At 41.6% G+C, this 15,241-nt stretch overlaps 1 protein-coding gene across 1 annotated transcript in view; it reads left to right on the plus strand.

The window, feature by feature from the left end:
• LOC125465253 (neural proliferation differentiation and control protein 1-like) overlaps positions 1–15,241 on the plus strand; it is a 184,640-nt gene that overhangs the window by 159,927 nt on the left and 9,472 nt on the right. Inside the window, exons 7-9 of the mRNA XM_059638142.1 lie at positions 7,712–7,822; positions 10,980–11,159; positions 14,928–14,994. Of these exons, the coding sequence (XP_059494125.1) occupies positions 7,712–7,822; positions 10,980–11,159; positions 14,928–14,994 (358 nt within the window). The remainder of the gene's footprint in view (positions 1–7,711; positions 7,823–10,979; positions 11,160–14,927; positions 14,995–15,241) is intronic.

The following is a 15,241-nucleotide window of genomic DNA, read 5'->3' on the forward strand; positions in this document are numbered from 1 at the left end:
TAAAAAAAGTCTCTCTTTGTCAACACAGTGTAGAATTGGAGGAACACAGCAGGGCAGGCATTATCAGAGGAGCAGGAAAGCTGATGTTTCAGGTCCAAACCCTTCTTTAGAAATTCCTGCTTTCCTGCTCCTCTGCTGCCTGGCCTGCTGTGTTTCTCCACCTCCATACTGTGTTGTCTTTGACCCCAGCATTGGCAGTTCTTACTATCTCTGAGTAAGTTTCACTTTGTCACTGGTTCTTCTGCCAATCACTGTTTGGTTTTCACCATTCCACCAGTGGGAAAGTTGCTGTCCTTTTAATCTGCCTGTGATTTTGAACATCTCTATGTGTCAACATCTCTTTATCCAAGACAAACATTCTTGGCTTTTCCAATATATCCTATAACTAAAGTCTCTCATCCCTGAAGCCATTCTTGAAAATCTTTTCTCCACTTCTCCCCAAAGCTGACATTGATCCTTTGGAAAGTATGGCGCCCACACTTGAATACTATATTCCAGTTGAGGCCCAGCCAAGCTTTTACGAAGGTCTACCACAATTTCCTTGCTTTTGTACTTTGTCTCTGTTTATAAATTCCATGTTTAGATTTATTTATAAATTTGAAGATTCCATGTGTCTCTTTCACCACTATTTCAACCTATTCTGCTGGCTAGAGGTTGAATATATGATGCAAAAATTGCAAGCAATCTGATTCGGTTTGAGCCATCATCAGGGAGAGGGTTTGAGTCAATGCTAAGTCAACAAAGTCAGTGTAGGGATTGAGACAATGACTTTGGTCTCTCCAGTATTTAATTGGACAAAGTAGCTGCTCAGTCCATTCTGGATATCAAGCACAGCAGTTTTGAGGCCACAGAGATGGGCAACATGAAAGCAGACCCTCTGGTCCAACTCATCCATGTCAACCAGATATCCTAAATTAATCTTGCCCCATTTGCCAGCATTTAGCCCATATCTCTCTCAACCCTTCCTTTTCACATACTTTTCCAGATGCCTTTTAAATGTTGTAATTGTATCAACTTCGACCACTTCCTCTAGCAGTTCATTCTATTCAGGGACCACCCACTGAGTGGAAAACATTGCCCCTTAGATTTCTTTTTAAATCTTTTCCCTTTCCCCTTAAACTGATGCCCTCCAGTTTTGGACTTCCCTGCCCTAGTAAAAAGACTTTGGCTACCATTCAGGCCAAGCAGCATCTTAGGAGCAGGAAAGCTGGCCTTTCGGGCCTACACCCTTCGTCAGAAACGTCAGCTTTTGTGCTCCTGAGATGCTGCTTGGCCTGCTGTGTTCTTCCAGCTCCACACCTTGTTATCTTGGATTCTCCAGCATTTGCAGTTCCTATTATCTCTTGGCTACTATTCACCTCATTCATGCTCTGCATGATTTTATAAATCTCTATAAGGTCATCCTTCAGCCTCCGGTGCTCCAGCCTGTCCCTATAGCTCAAACCTCCAATCCTTGTAAATATTTTCTGAACCCTTTCAAGTTTCACAACATCCTTTCTATAACGGGGAGACCGGAATTGAATGCAGTATTTCACAAGGGAATTGTCAGTGTATTATCGAGGGGAGGCAATGGTCTAGCGGTGCTGTTATTGGACTGTTAATCCAGACACCCAGATAACGTTCCGGGGACCCGGGTTCAAATCCCACCATGGCAGATGGTGGAATTTGAATTCAATAGAATATCTGAAATTAAGAATCTGATGATGACCATGAATCCATTGTCCGTTGTCAGGAAAAACCCACCTGGCGCGCTAATGTCCTTTCTGGAAGGGAACTGCCATCTTTACCTGGTCTGGCCTACATGTGACTCCAGACCCAGAGCAATGTGATTGACTCTGAACCTGTCCCCTGGGCAATTAGGGATGGGCAATAAATGCTGCCTGGTCAGCAGCACCCTAATCCCATTACTGAACTTTTTAAAAGTGGCCAAACCAATGTCCTGTACAGCCGTAACATGACTTCCCAACTCCTGTGTAGACAAACAGCAGATGGAAGAACATGGAAGACAGCATCTGGAGGAAAGGAACAGTCAACGTTTCCGGCATAACCCTTCTTCATGAAAAAAGTTGACTACTCTTTTCTTCCAGATGCTACCTGATTTGCTGTATTCTTCCAGCCTCCTGCTTTGTCCACCTTGGATTCCAGCATTTACGGACTTTTTGTCTCGTCCCAACTCCTGTACTCAATGCATTGACCATTAAAGGCAAACATACCAAATGCTGCCTTGAACGTCCTATCTACCTGTGACTCCACTTTCAAGGAACTATGAATTGCACACCAAGGTCTCTTTGCTCAGCAGCACTCCCCAGGACCATATCATTAAGTGCTTAAATCCTGCCCTGATTTGCCTTTCCAAAATGCAGCACCTCACATTTATCTAAATTAAATTTCATTTGCCACTCCTCTGTCCATTGCCATTGTATTCTGAGGAAGCCACCTTTGCTGACCATTACACCTCCCATTTTGGTGTCATCTGCAAACTTACTAACCAAACTTCCCATGTTCGCATCCAAATCATTTATATAAATACCGAAAAGCAATGGACCCAGCATCGATCCTTGTGGCACACTGCTAATCACAGATCTCCAGTCTGAAAAGCAACCCTTCCCCACCACCACCCTCTTGTCTGTTACCTTCGAGCCAGTTCTGTATCCGTATGGCTATTTCTCCCTTGATTCCAAGAGATTAAACTTGCTACGGAGATAGCAGGAACTGCAGATGCTGGAGAAACTGAGATAACAAGGTGTAGAGCTTGACGAACACAGCAGGTCGAGCAGGAAGGCTGACGTTTCGGGCCTAGACCCTTCAGAAGTGGACCCTTCTTCAGAAACGTCAGCCTTCCTGCTCTCTCATGCTGCTGGACCTGCTGTGTTCATCCCGCTGTACACCTTGTTATCTCATTTAAACTTGCTAACCAGTTTACCATACCTTTATGAGGAACATTGTCAGGCGCCTTACTGAAGTGTATCTAGATCATGTCTGCTGCTCTGCCTATATCAATCCTCTTCATTACTACTTCAATCAAGTTAGTGAGACACAATTTGCCACACAAAGCCATGTTGCCTATCCCTAATCAGTCCTTGCCTTCCTAAATACTTGTAAATATGGTATCAATGTGGACTTCACAAGCTTCAAAATCTCCCCTTCCCCCACTGCATCCCAAATCCAGCCCAGCTCGTCCCCGCCTCCCTAACCTGTTCTTCCTCTCACCTGTCCCCTCCTCCCACCTCAAGCCGCACCTCCATTTCCCACCTACTAACCTCATCCCGCCTCCTTGACCTGTCCGTCCTCCCCGGACTGACCTATCCCCTCCCTACCTCCCCACCTCTACTCTCCTCTCCACCTATCTTCTCCTCTAACCATCTTCGGTCCGCCTCCCCCTCTCTCCCTATTTATTTCAGAACCCTCTCCCCATCCCCCTCTCTGATGAAGGGCCTAGGCCCGAAACGTCAGCTTTTGTGCTCCTAAGATGCTGCTTGGCCTGCTGTGTTCATCCAGCTCCACACTTTGTTATCTCTGTAAATCCTGTCCATCAGGATTCCCTCCAGCAACTTGCCTACTACCAATGTCAGGCTCACTGGTTTCTAGTTCCCTGGCTCTTCCTCATCACCATTCTTAAATACTGGCAGCATGTTAACCAACCTGCTCTCTGCTGGCATCTCACCTGTGGCTATCAATGATACACATCTCAGCAAGAGGCCTACAATCACTTCTCCAGCCTCCCTCTGAGTTCTAGGGTACACCTGATCAGGTCTCGGGGAATAATCCACCCTTTTGCGTTTTAAGACGGCCAGCGCCGCCACCTTTATAATTGAGGGTCGGGATGTTGTGTTAGGGTAGAGCTGTGTGTTTCTTATTTTCAGATGAAGTCATCTGTGTTTTTGGATGAAATTGCCAAAAGGCAGCATGTGGATTAGTTAAAGGAGAGGGCCAGGATATACCTTTTCGGGATACAGGACACAGTATTATGGTAATGGGAAAATGTATCTTGCGGGTGGTTTTCATTTTTGTTAGCCCAATCAAAAGCATACATCTGGTGGGTCGGAATGTCTCTGGAGGTGCTAGCAATGCCATCTTTCTGTTGCATTTGTAATATTACCTCCAGAGGCTAGACTACCTGCAGCAGTAGTGTTGTAATGTAATGATATTACGTGCAATAGTATCTCCATTGCAGATTGTCCCTTTTAGCCCTTGAAGACGGCACCGGGTCCTAATGTAAAAAGACCTTGCGTGCTTACCAGACATCAATTCACTGATAAAGACCAGATAAGAAAACTGAATTGTATGCAGTTTAGTGTTTTGGTGAACAAAGTATATTCAGACAACTGTACTGTCTCTGAAAGTACAGACATTATCTCAAGTTGTGCATTTTCCAAATAATTAAATCAATCTAAACCCGTTAGGTTGCTGCTCCAGCCCAGGCACCAGTGGGCTTGTCCTGTCCTAAAACAAATTGTAAGGGATGTTGCAGTAAAAGGTGCTGCTCATTGTGAGCAACAGGGAGCTGTTGACTGCTATTATGGAGCAGTCAATTTCTCATCAATCCCATCTGTCTTCTTTCAGACCCATGGAGTGTTTGCAATTTGACACTGCAAGCAGCTGATTTACATCTGTACCATCTCCTGCAGACCTGGTTAAGCCCTCCTGCTCAAAGCAGGACCCTGTTTGCTTTTGTCCAGAGGGAGAGTGGTAAGATGATTACTAGGATCCCTACAACCTCCACTTGCAACCACACACAGCCTATAGTTGTTGGGGGTTTCAGGCCCTTGTGGTATGTGGTGTTGACAGTCTTATTTAACAAGATAACAAACCAAGTCTTTTATTATCCCCAATTTCATGGTTGATGTGCGGTTCTCTTAATCTTGTTGTTTGAATTGTGCTTCACTCTCTTTTTTTCTCTCGATGATCCATTCAAAGTGAATACGGCCGTTTTTACACAGTTTCTTTGGTTCCCATGATGCTGTCAGTTGGCACTGTCTTATTCACTTACAGATTGCAACCTGAATTATTTCATGAAATAAAACATATTTAGTTTAATATTTGAGCTAATTTTTCCAGATGCAAAACCATTTAGATGTATATTGCACCAGTCTTGGAGTAGTCATTGATGCATCTAACTTTCTTCATTTAAATTTGTCTATGCAACACAAAACTAAGCGCTGTCTTCAAATCTGTTTTCTGCTCCTCGTTTCTGAAATTCTGACCATATCAAAACACTTACTGTAGTCTTCAGTCAATGCCAGCATTCAATTTCTTTGAGTTGAGAAGACAGCATTTCAGCAGTTCCAAGTCTTATTCCCTAGCCTTTGCTGAGTTTACTGATACATTTAGGAGTACTATAATTGACCCCAGTGCCATGGAATAGTAAGGAACTCTGCTGATGAATGCCGTTAGAAAATGGATTTGTGGTCAGGCACACAGTGAGGACAGTTTTTGGCTTGTACATATATCCATTCTGCTGGTATTTACTGCCCATTGTAAAAACTGGGAATAAGGATGATACAGATTCATCTACCCACAGTGCTTGGACTGTCGGTTTTAAGAACACAGCTCACTACCATCTTCTCAAGGGCTACTACAGGTGGGCAACAAATGCTGGCCCAATTGATGATGCCCCTGTCCCCTATTTTAAACAAATAGGAAGGTGATGCAGTGCATGACTGCAAGTTTTGGGGGAAAGTGGTGAAAAATTAATGATGCTGTATTAACTAGAATCTAATGTAATAACCTGTGTTGGTCTAGTGATCATACAGCCTCAAGGCCCAGTTTTGATTTGTGAGCTGTGCTTCATTTGCAAAGGCGTCGGGAACGGAAAATGAATTTCTGTTCATTCAATATCCATATGTCTGTAGTCAAACATGGTTGACTGTTGTAGAAGTGCAGCTTTTTGTAATGAATATGCCACCCTGTTCTGACACACAGATCTCCAGATAACAACCTCAGCGATTCTTTGCTGGATTTGGCAAAACGCTTTGCTGTTTGCAGCAGGTTTGATTTGGGATTGTTTCCAGCTGCAGTCAAATAAATCTTGCAGACACAGTAAATGGTGACATTGGAAATGCATGATCTGAATGGAGTATCCTGGGATCTGAGCTTTGCAAGTGAATTTCTCATTATAGGTTAATGCAGTTAAAGTTAGTGTATTCCCATAAATAAGTGCAATTGTGTTCAACAATGAGAACTTGTACTTATATAGCACCCTAATGGTCGCAAAACATTCTAAGATGCTCTATAGAGCCATTGGAAGAATATCCAAGTTTTCAAACAGTCTGATTCATCCTCAGTCAGTTTTCAGGGAGAGGGATAGATTGAAAATGATTGTTAAAAGGAATAGGAGGAAGTAATCTTTTCACCCAGAAATAATGGAGGTCTGTAACTCTGTACCTGAAAGGTCAGTAGAGGCAAAAACTCGCATCACGTTTAAAAATAACCAAAATGTGCACTGGAGATGCATTAATCTATAGGACAAAGGACCAGAAGCTGGTAGTGTTCTTTGTCCACCACAGAAATGATGGGCTGAGTGTCCTATGCTATAACTCTTTGCATTCCCAGGAGATGATATTGGTGTGAAGAGGTACAATGGGAATGTTTTTCTCTCTCAGGGTTGTGTGGCTTAGGAACACTGCCAAAGAAGGTGGTGGAGGTGTGTTGGTGGGGTGTGTTTAAAACTAGGCTAGATGGGAATGCAAAATTCAAATTAGACAGATTGGCCATAATCTTACTGAATGACAAGCCTGGATTCAGGAGCTGATTGGGCTGCTTCTGCCCCTAATTCCTGTTTGTATGAATGGGACTGGGGGCTAAAGAATTAAGTTTTTAGTAAGGACCAAAGACAATAGCTTTCCTTTTCCCAATATTTAGGTAATAAGTAATTTCTGTTTATCGTACGGTATTCAATGTTAGACAAGCAAGTGTTAGAGAGAGGTAGTGGTGAGGTAGATTTAGGTGTAGTTGGTGTACATGTGGTAACTGAAATCACTGAAGAACAAAATGTAGACAAGAAGCCAAAGAGAACCATGGATCTTTGGGGACACAATGTAATGGATTAGGAGCTGGAAGCCAATGCTGGCTACAGCTGTATAGATAATGAAACCAGGCACATGCATTACACCCTGCTCAGCTAGACAGTAGAAGGCTATTGAAGGAGAATTGTGTGGTTAACTATGTCAAAGGCTGAAGACTGGTCTCGAAGGCGCGGACAAATCTGTTTTCTTAGTCAGAGATAATGGGAACTGCAGATGCTGGAGAATCTGAGATAGCAAAGTGTGGAGCTGGATGAACACAGCAGGCCAAGCAGCATCAGAGAAGCACAAAAGCTGACGTATCAGGCCTAAGGTCCGTTGTTATCTCTGTTTTCTTAGTCACATGGATTGTCATTTGTAACTTTGAATGCTGTTTCAATACTGTAGTTGTGGGGGGGAAAAAAACCTGATTGAGGGATTCAATCATGGAGTCCCAAGGAAAAAAGTAATTAATTTATTTATTGAAGTTAGACCCTAAAGGTATTTTTATCTTATTTTGAATTAACTGTTCAAATGAGCTTAAACTGAATATTAAAGATTAATTGGTTAGCTGTATTTTCAATAGATTTGAGCCTGTTCACCCATTAGGTAATCAGCACCCAGTAGCAGACTGATTTTTGTGTTCTCTCATTCTCATTTCAAGCACTGCAAAACTTGGGGTATTCAGATTTGTTTTCTCTCTCCCTTAGGGATACATCATAGACCCTCAGATATCAATGGTGATATTGATTACATAGCATCACTCTTGGCCAAAAAAGAGGATATGCCTCATACACAACAACTGGCGGCAGCATCAGAGAGTAAGTACACTGTACACAGTTACAGAAGGCTTCAGATCAAACTCTAAATTTGAAATAGTTGCTTTGAAACCCATTGTATCCTTTTGTTTAAGGCCCCTGCAGGGTTTTGATGCTCTGTTTAACGGCACTGCTGCAGGCAGATCCTATCTGTTGGTCAATCCTTATCATTACCTGCTATAAAATAGCCCACTTTGATCTATTGCTGTGATAATTGCAGTGCTACATGAGCTGGGATTGGGTGTGCAGAACTGCCTGCTGTTGTCTATTGACACGCGACTGTCAACAGCGAGAGAAGTGTAAGAATGAATGAAGGTTTCACTACCTGCCATACACTGACTAGCTTATTCAAAGTTTTTGATTGCTTGCATAAAGCCCTGCTTCCCTATTTCCTTTTGGTCTTGTGGACTACTTTGTTCTGTATTTAATTACATCAGAGTTATCATCTTACCTGTATATCCTCCAATACCTTCATTTCACCACACCAGAATTTTGTCCAGCAACTTCTAATCCACCATAGATAATGGGAACTGCAGATGCTGGAGAATCCGAAATAACAAAGTGTGGAGCTGGATAAACACAGGCCGAGCAGCATCTTAGGAGCACAAAAGCTGGTGTTTTTCTGATGAAGGGTCTAGGCCCGAAACGCCAGCTTTTGTGCTCTTAAGATGCTGCTTGGCCTGCTGTGTTCATCCAGCTCCACACTTTGTTATTTCCAATCCACCATCTTTGGTTTACAGTGCATTTTTTTTCATTCCTCCTTATTTTCCCACTAGTCAAAAAGCTCAGTTGGCTGGACAGCCGGTTTGTGATGCAAAGTGATGCCGACAGCGCGGGTTAACTTTCTGCTTTGGATAATGTCTTGCCTTCTTGATGTCAACCTTGCCTGATGATTGATGACCTTCACATCAAACTCACCACCAATTGTCTTTCTGTATTGGGAGAGCAACCCGTGGTCCTCTGGGACTATGGTCTGTTTTCCCACAATGCTAGATTAATCTCAAGGGACAAGGGTTAAAATCTCACAACGGTATACTGTGAAATGTAAATTGTTACACATTCAGTTTCCAATTTTCTCTCCTCCCCAGTTTCAAAAACAACCTGTGGAGCTGGATGAGTACAGCAGGCCAAGCAGCATCTCAGGAGCAGGAAAGCTGACGTTTCGGGCCTAGACAGTGCATATGTTTAGGAATATTTTTTATCTTCAAAATGTGCATTTTATTTCATGGTACCAGGAAAGGGATGCTTTATTTATATGTAGAAAACTAGAAAATCTTCGATGCCGTCCTTGGAGCAGGGACATTATGGGAGTTCTTCAAAACTATTTTGTTTACTTCTAATGTGTAAAAAGAAAGTATTTCTAGGAAGGTCATTGACCAGAGGGAACAGATTTAAGGCAGTTGGCAGTGATAATGGGAACTGCAGATGCTGGAGAATCCAAGATAACAAAGTGTGAAGCTGGATGAACACAGCAGGCCAGGAGCACAAAAGCTGACGTTTCAGGCCTAGACCCCCTCTGTTGAAGGATCTAGGTCCGAAATGTCAGCTTTTGTGCTCCTGAGATGCTGCTTGGCCTGCTGTGTTCATCCAGCTTCACACTTTGTTGTCTTAAGACAGTTGGCAATTTGTTTATAGGATGTGTGAATCAGGCACTAGGTCAGCATTTATTGCCCAACCCTAATTGATGAGAGGGCAGTTCAGCTTAAACCACATTACTGGAACTACATGTAGACCTTAAAGTACATCAGTGAACTAAGTGGAAACCAGACCACAATCAGTAGTGGTTACATGGTTGCCATTTTGCTCGCTTTCTATTCCAGATTTTTACTAAATTTACATTTCACAGTATACCGTTGTGGGATTTTAACCCTTGTCCCTTGAGATTAATCTAGCATTCTGGTCTACTAACCTAGTGACATTATTACTCTGCTCCTGCTGCCCTGAGCAATAGAGACAGTGGAAGTTGTTTTAACAGTGATGTATGATCTGTCTGAAAAGATTGTGGAGGCAGATTCCATAGTGAACTCCAGAAAGGAATTGGATAAATATTTGAAGGTGAAACTTGCAGGGCTATGAGGCAGTGTAAGGCGGTAAGATTGATGGGACAGACTTATGTTCTATAATTCTGTGATAGATATGAGATTGAACACTTGTATGTTAGAAATTTTATAACTGATTTTATTTGGTTATAAAATTAAATGCGTAGATGTAACAAAATGATTTTGAAAGGAATGGTCACAGTTTAGGACTATAGGGAAAGTTTATGTTGACAGTGTCTGAAACTGTCGAACACGCTGTGGAAATATAGTTGATTAGGTGTGAGAGTGGAAGAGACTCGGAAACTGAACTTTTTGGTAATTTCATTTGGATTTGGGCACTGAGGCAGAAGCTGCAAAGTACAGGAGGTTGAATTGGGAAGGTATTAATGACTGCTGAAAAGACCACAGCAGCAGAAAAGAAGGAAGAAAAGGAGCAAAGCAATAAATTAAACCACAACATTGTTGTCTTTTCACAACTAATCAGTATTTTAAAAACAAAAATTGTGAAGAGTTCACACTGAACTTTTATTCCTAAACCAGAAAAGCTGACGAAAAATCAGCATCTCCTTTGGTAAAGCACATGTCTGGACAGTGATGTGTAAGGATTTGATTCAATATTCCTGTAAGTTGCAGACAGTCATTGGATAAGAAAGCATATTTGAGCAAGACAAGTGCATCAAGATAATTTATTGTTCCTTTGAAGGAGGAGAGATAGAAATCAGAAGGCCTCAGCACTGGCCAATTGTACAATGCAACATTATTAAAACACTGAATTTGCATTAAATAATAAGTGTCATCTTCACTTTGTAAATGGTGATCCAGTGTAAGTCCAGAGAACAGATTTATAGCAGCTGGAGAGAATGAGGTGCCTGAGAGTAGTTTAGAACTGATCTTCCCTGTGGTAAAACCCAAGGACGACTTGACTGTGCTGAATTGCAACACCACAACAGAGATGGGACTGCCCTGCACTGCAAGCAGTCGTCCTATCTCCCACAACCCTGCGATTCAATGGGGTCAGACCTTCGTAGCACTGACACATCTTATTTACACTTTGTTCTAAACAATATTGAGATGGATCTTTTATCAAGTAGCAACTTGTAATCATTACTGTACATTAACAGCTGGCAAGAATAAACCTGCTAAATTAGAAGATGAATCGCAAGGAGGTCGTGCAGACATAGCATCCAATAAAGAAATGTTATCTACTACAGCAAGCACGTCCCCAAACGCTCCTGGTAAAGTGGCAGCAATAAAGAGTATTCCAAAGAGAGATGTTCCTTTCACCGATGCCATCCTACTCAGTAAGTATGCGTTGCATTTCAAAAAAACTTTGTTTTAAGTGTTTAAAGTTTATATCCTGATTGCTCAAAAGTCCAGAGAATATAAACATACCAAAAAATACAGTCCTGTAGAGCCACATAAGCCATAGCTGAGTCAGTCCAGGAAATATTTGGGGAATTGCTGATGGATCCTCAGCAAAAGAAGGCATACGTAATCAGTCAGCATTCCTCATTCAGATTGTCCTGACTGAACAGAGGATCTGACTGCCCAGTACCCTTCCTAAAAGGCGAGTTAACTGGTTTGGGGTGAACATCATTTTAGGAGCCTTTCCAGGGCTGCACCTGACCACCCTGCAACGAGTAAGGACAGATGCACACACGTGGTGACATTACCAAGTTTAATATTTGGTATTGTGTTAGCTGAAGCTAAATAACTTTGGAACCACACTAAAGTTACAGGACAGAAAGAGTCCACTTCGCCATTGTGTCTGGCAGCTGAATAAACTGCCGTTCATTCTATTCCTACTTTGTAGCACCTGATTCATAGCCTTGCAGATTACTGCGCATCAGGACCAGATCCAGGCTCCTTTTTAAACCCACCAACCCGGAATGTGAACTTCATACACACACCACCCTCTGGCTGATAAAAAGCTTTTCCTCAAGTTCCTTTTAATCTCTTACCAATCACCTGTGTCTTCCATTTCCCCCACCCCTCTCACTAGTTGACCTCCCCATTTGGGGGAGAACATTTTCCTTGTCCAGTCTATCAAAGCCAGCGATTAATTTTTTGTGTCTCAATTAATGTAAAATGATATTTCACAAACTATGCTGCTGTTGGCAGCAACAGTCAGTATAAGCTGAAGTCTTATAAGCAGAAGTAATTCTGATCAGAGCAGCATGTTGCTATATTGTACGTCGTACTGTTCTACTGACATTAGCTTGTTTTTTTTTAAGGATTGGCTTAATTGTGATGTTCAGGTAATTTAGATATTTCTTGACATCCATGACACCTTAACAGCATTTATTAGAGAAGTGAACTAGGTGCCTCCTCAGCTTTCCCTCCTATTAACCCTTCTGTGAATCTCAAAGCCACTAATATGTGATAATTAAGAAAATTTAAAAAGACAGTTTTGTTTGAAACCCTCAGTGGCACTTGGATTAATGTAAAAATAGGCTTCAGATTTCAGAGGCCTCAAAACCTGAAACCAGTTGACACAGCCTCAAGACTATATAAATTTTCAACTTGTTTTCGTGTTGACAGTTTCATTAACACAGAAGTACCAATCTGGTGATCACACATCCACAGTTTAACTTGACAGTCCCCATTTATCTCATTTTTCTGTTAATCACAGGCTATTAAATGTGAAGTAGCATCTAACTGTTGTGAGCATGTCAGGCAGCAAATAAAAAACAGTCCTGTTATTTATTTTTAAAAAGATTTTACCCTGATTTATGGCAGGCTAACAGGAATTGAGTGAATTATCCAGGTCTGATTACCAATGTTTCAAAGTCAGAAGTACAAATTTCTACCCAAGCTTCAGACATATGGAACGTATTTTTAGGTATACAAAGAACAATATAGTACAGGAACAGGCCCTTCGGTCCTCCAAGCCTTTGCCAACTTGTTTTGCCCTTCCATACTGTCTTCACTTGCAGGATCTGTATCCCGCTCTTCCCTTCCTATTCATGTATTCGTCCAAGTGCTCATTAAATGCTGCTATTGTGTCTGCTTCCAACAACACCTCTGGTAGCGCATTCCAGGTACTCACCACCCTTTGTGTGAAAAACATTCCTCACGGATCTTTGAAACTTGCCCCCTCGCATGTTGAACCTGTGTCCCCTAGTAGTTGACCCTCCACCCTGAGAAAAAGCCTACTTTCCACTCTCTCAATGCCATTCACAACCTTATAAACGTCTATCAGGTCACCCTCAACCTCCTGCATTCCAGTAAAAACAAACCCAACGTATCCAATCTTTCTTACTAAAATCCCCAATACCAGGCAACATCCTTGTGAACCTTTTCTGTACCCCATCCATAGAATCCACATCCTTTTGGTCGTGTGGTGACCAGAACTATAGGCAATATTCCAAGGGTGGCCTAACTAAAGTTCTATAAAGCTGCAGCGTAAATTGCCTATCCTTACACAGGTAGTTCTCCTTTCATGTGATAGTTGCATTATTGTGTGACTGCACGCTATAGAAAATCGCTATACCTGTACAGCAGAAAGTTTGCATTATCCTAGCAGTGTCCAGTATTTATCAATTGTATTACAGCCAATTTGCATTAATTGTTATAGCAGAACTACCTGAACTCAATGCCCCTTCCAAGCATGCCACAGGCCTTTTTCATGACCTTATCTATCTCCGCTGCTAGCTTTAGCGATCTGTGGACCTGCATGCTCAGATCTGTCTGCATATCAATGCTCCTATGGGTTTTGCCATTCACTGTATAACTTCCAACTGTACTTGAATTTCCAAAACGCATCACCTCACATTTGTCCAGCTTAAACTCCATCTATCGTTTTTATGTCCATGCCTCCAACTGATCTATAGCCAGCTATGTATCCTCTGACAAACCTCCTCACTATCCACAACCCCACCAGTCTTTGTTTAGTTGGCGACCTTACTTATTAGACTAGTCACCTTTTCCTCCAAATCATTTATGTAGATCACAATCAGCTAGGTCTTAGCACTGATCCCTGTGGAATGGCCTTAATCACAGCCCTCCATTCCGAAAAGCATCCTTCCATTGCTACCCTTTGTTTCCTATGCATGCATCTTGCCAGCTCCCTCGATACCATGTAACTTCACCTTTTGTTCAAGTCTGTCATGAGGGAAATTGTCAAAGGCTTTAGTGAAGTCCACATAAACTTTCTGATAACTTCCATCTTGTGTCTGTGATTTTAAGAAGAATGATTTTTTTAAGTATGATCAGAAGTGCTGTTGTGCCATTGCAGTATTTCTTCAGACCTGTATGCTTTGTTGAACAAAAAAGTTTTTTTTTCAGTAAGCAATTACAAGCGTGGCCTTGATGTTCTGTTTAATTTTGGTATTTAGATTTCTGGAAGGTAATTAGTCTGGTACCAGCCATGAAATTTACTTAAATGTTTCCTCATGACGTTATGCTTACGGTAAAAGAGTGAAAATTGAATTGTTTACAGCTAGTTCCAAAGACCAGCTTTCTCTCTCTAAAATTATTAAACTAACATTTATGCTGATGCATAACACCTCAGTTCTGTATTTACACGCGAATTGTATCTCTCAGTATGTAATCAGTTACGGCCATTGTTTCATGTATTGCATTTGCTGCCAGTGAGTACTTTTGTGACTGACTTTTGGTGTATGTTGATTGAGATGATGCCAATTTTGTTCCCAATCTACCAAAAATGGTGTTGTATCTATTTTACACCAGTACAATTCACGCATGGAAGACTTGAGTGTTCATTTTTTTTCTGGAATTTGTATGGAACGTTCAGCATGTAAAATACAATGGTTGCTAATTTTATATTAGTGCTTCACAGAAAATGGGTGGTTTGCTATGAAAATGTTGTGTGGTCGCACACTGAATTCTTATCCATGGAGAATGTTACCTTTTTAGATTCTCATCTGCTATATAACTTCCCATTTAGTACCCCTTGAATGGATGAGATGGCCTGTGTTAATTGATTAGTCAAACTAGATTTGGTAAAGTAACAGTTTTACATATTTAGATTGTGTGGAATGTAGAAAAGATGTCTCAAGTGGAGATGTTTTGAAAATTACTGACATTTGTAATTCTTCATCCCTCAGCTTTGATCATTGTATGCACAGTGGCTGGGGTCTCTGGACTGATCATTGCTGGCATCTGCTGGTACAGGTAAAACTGAAGTTACTAATCAGGGAGCATGAAGCAAATTGGAAGTTCAGAAATAATAGAATGGAATTTTATGATTCTAGAGTAAGAATGCATTGTTCCCCTCACTAATCCAAAACTGAGCTGTGAAATGGTATTTCGGTCATCATTTGAATATTAATAAAGACTAAATTTTGAAAGACTGGACAATATGACCTGTTCAAGCCTCGACAATATGATCTGTTCGAGTCTCAAATAGGAACAACTGAGA

The sequence above is a fragment of the Stegostoma tigrinum genome, chromosome 29, assembly GCF_030684315.1.
Source record: "Stegostoma tigrinum isolate sSteTig4 chromosome 29, sSteTig4.hap1, whole genome shotgun sequence".
NCBI classification, from domain to species: Eukaryota; Metazoa; Chordata; class Chondrichthyes; order Orectolobiformes; family Stegostomatidae; genus Stegostoma; species Stegostoma tigrinum.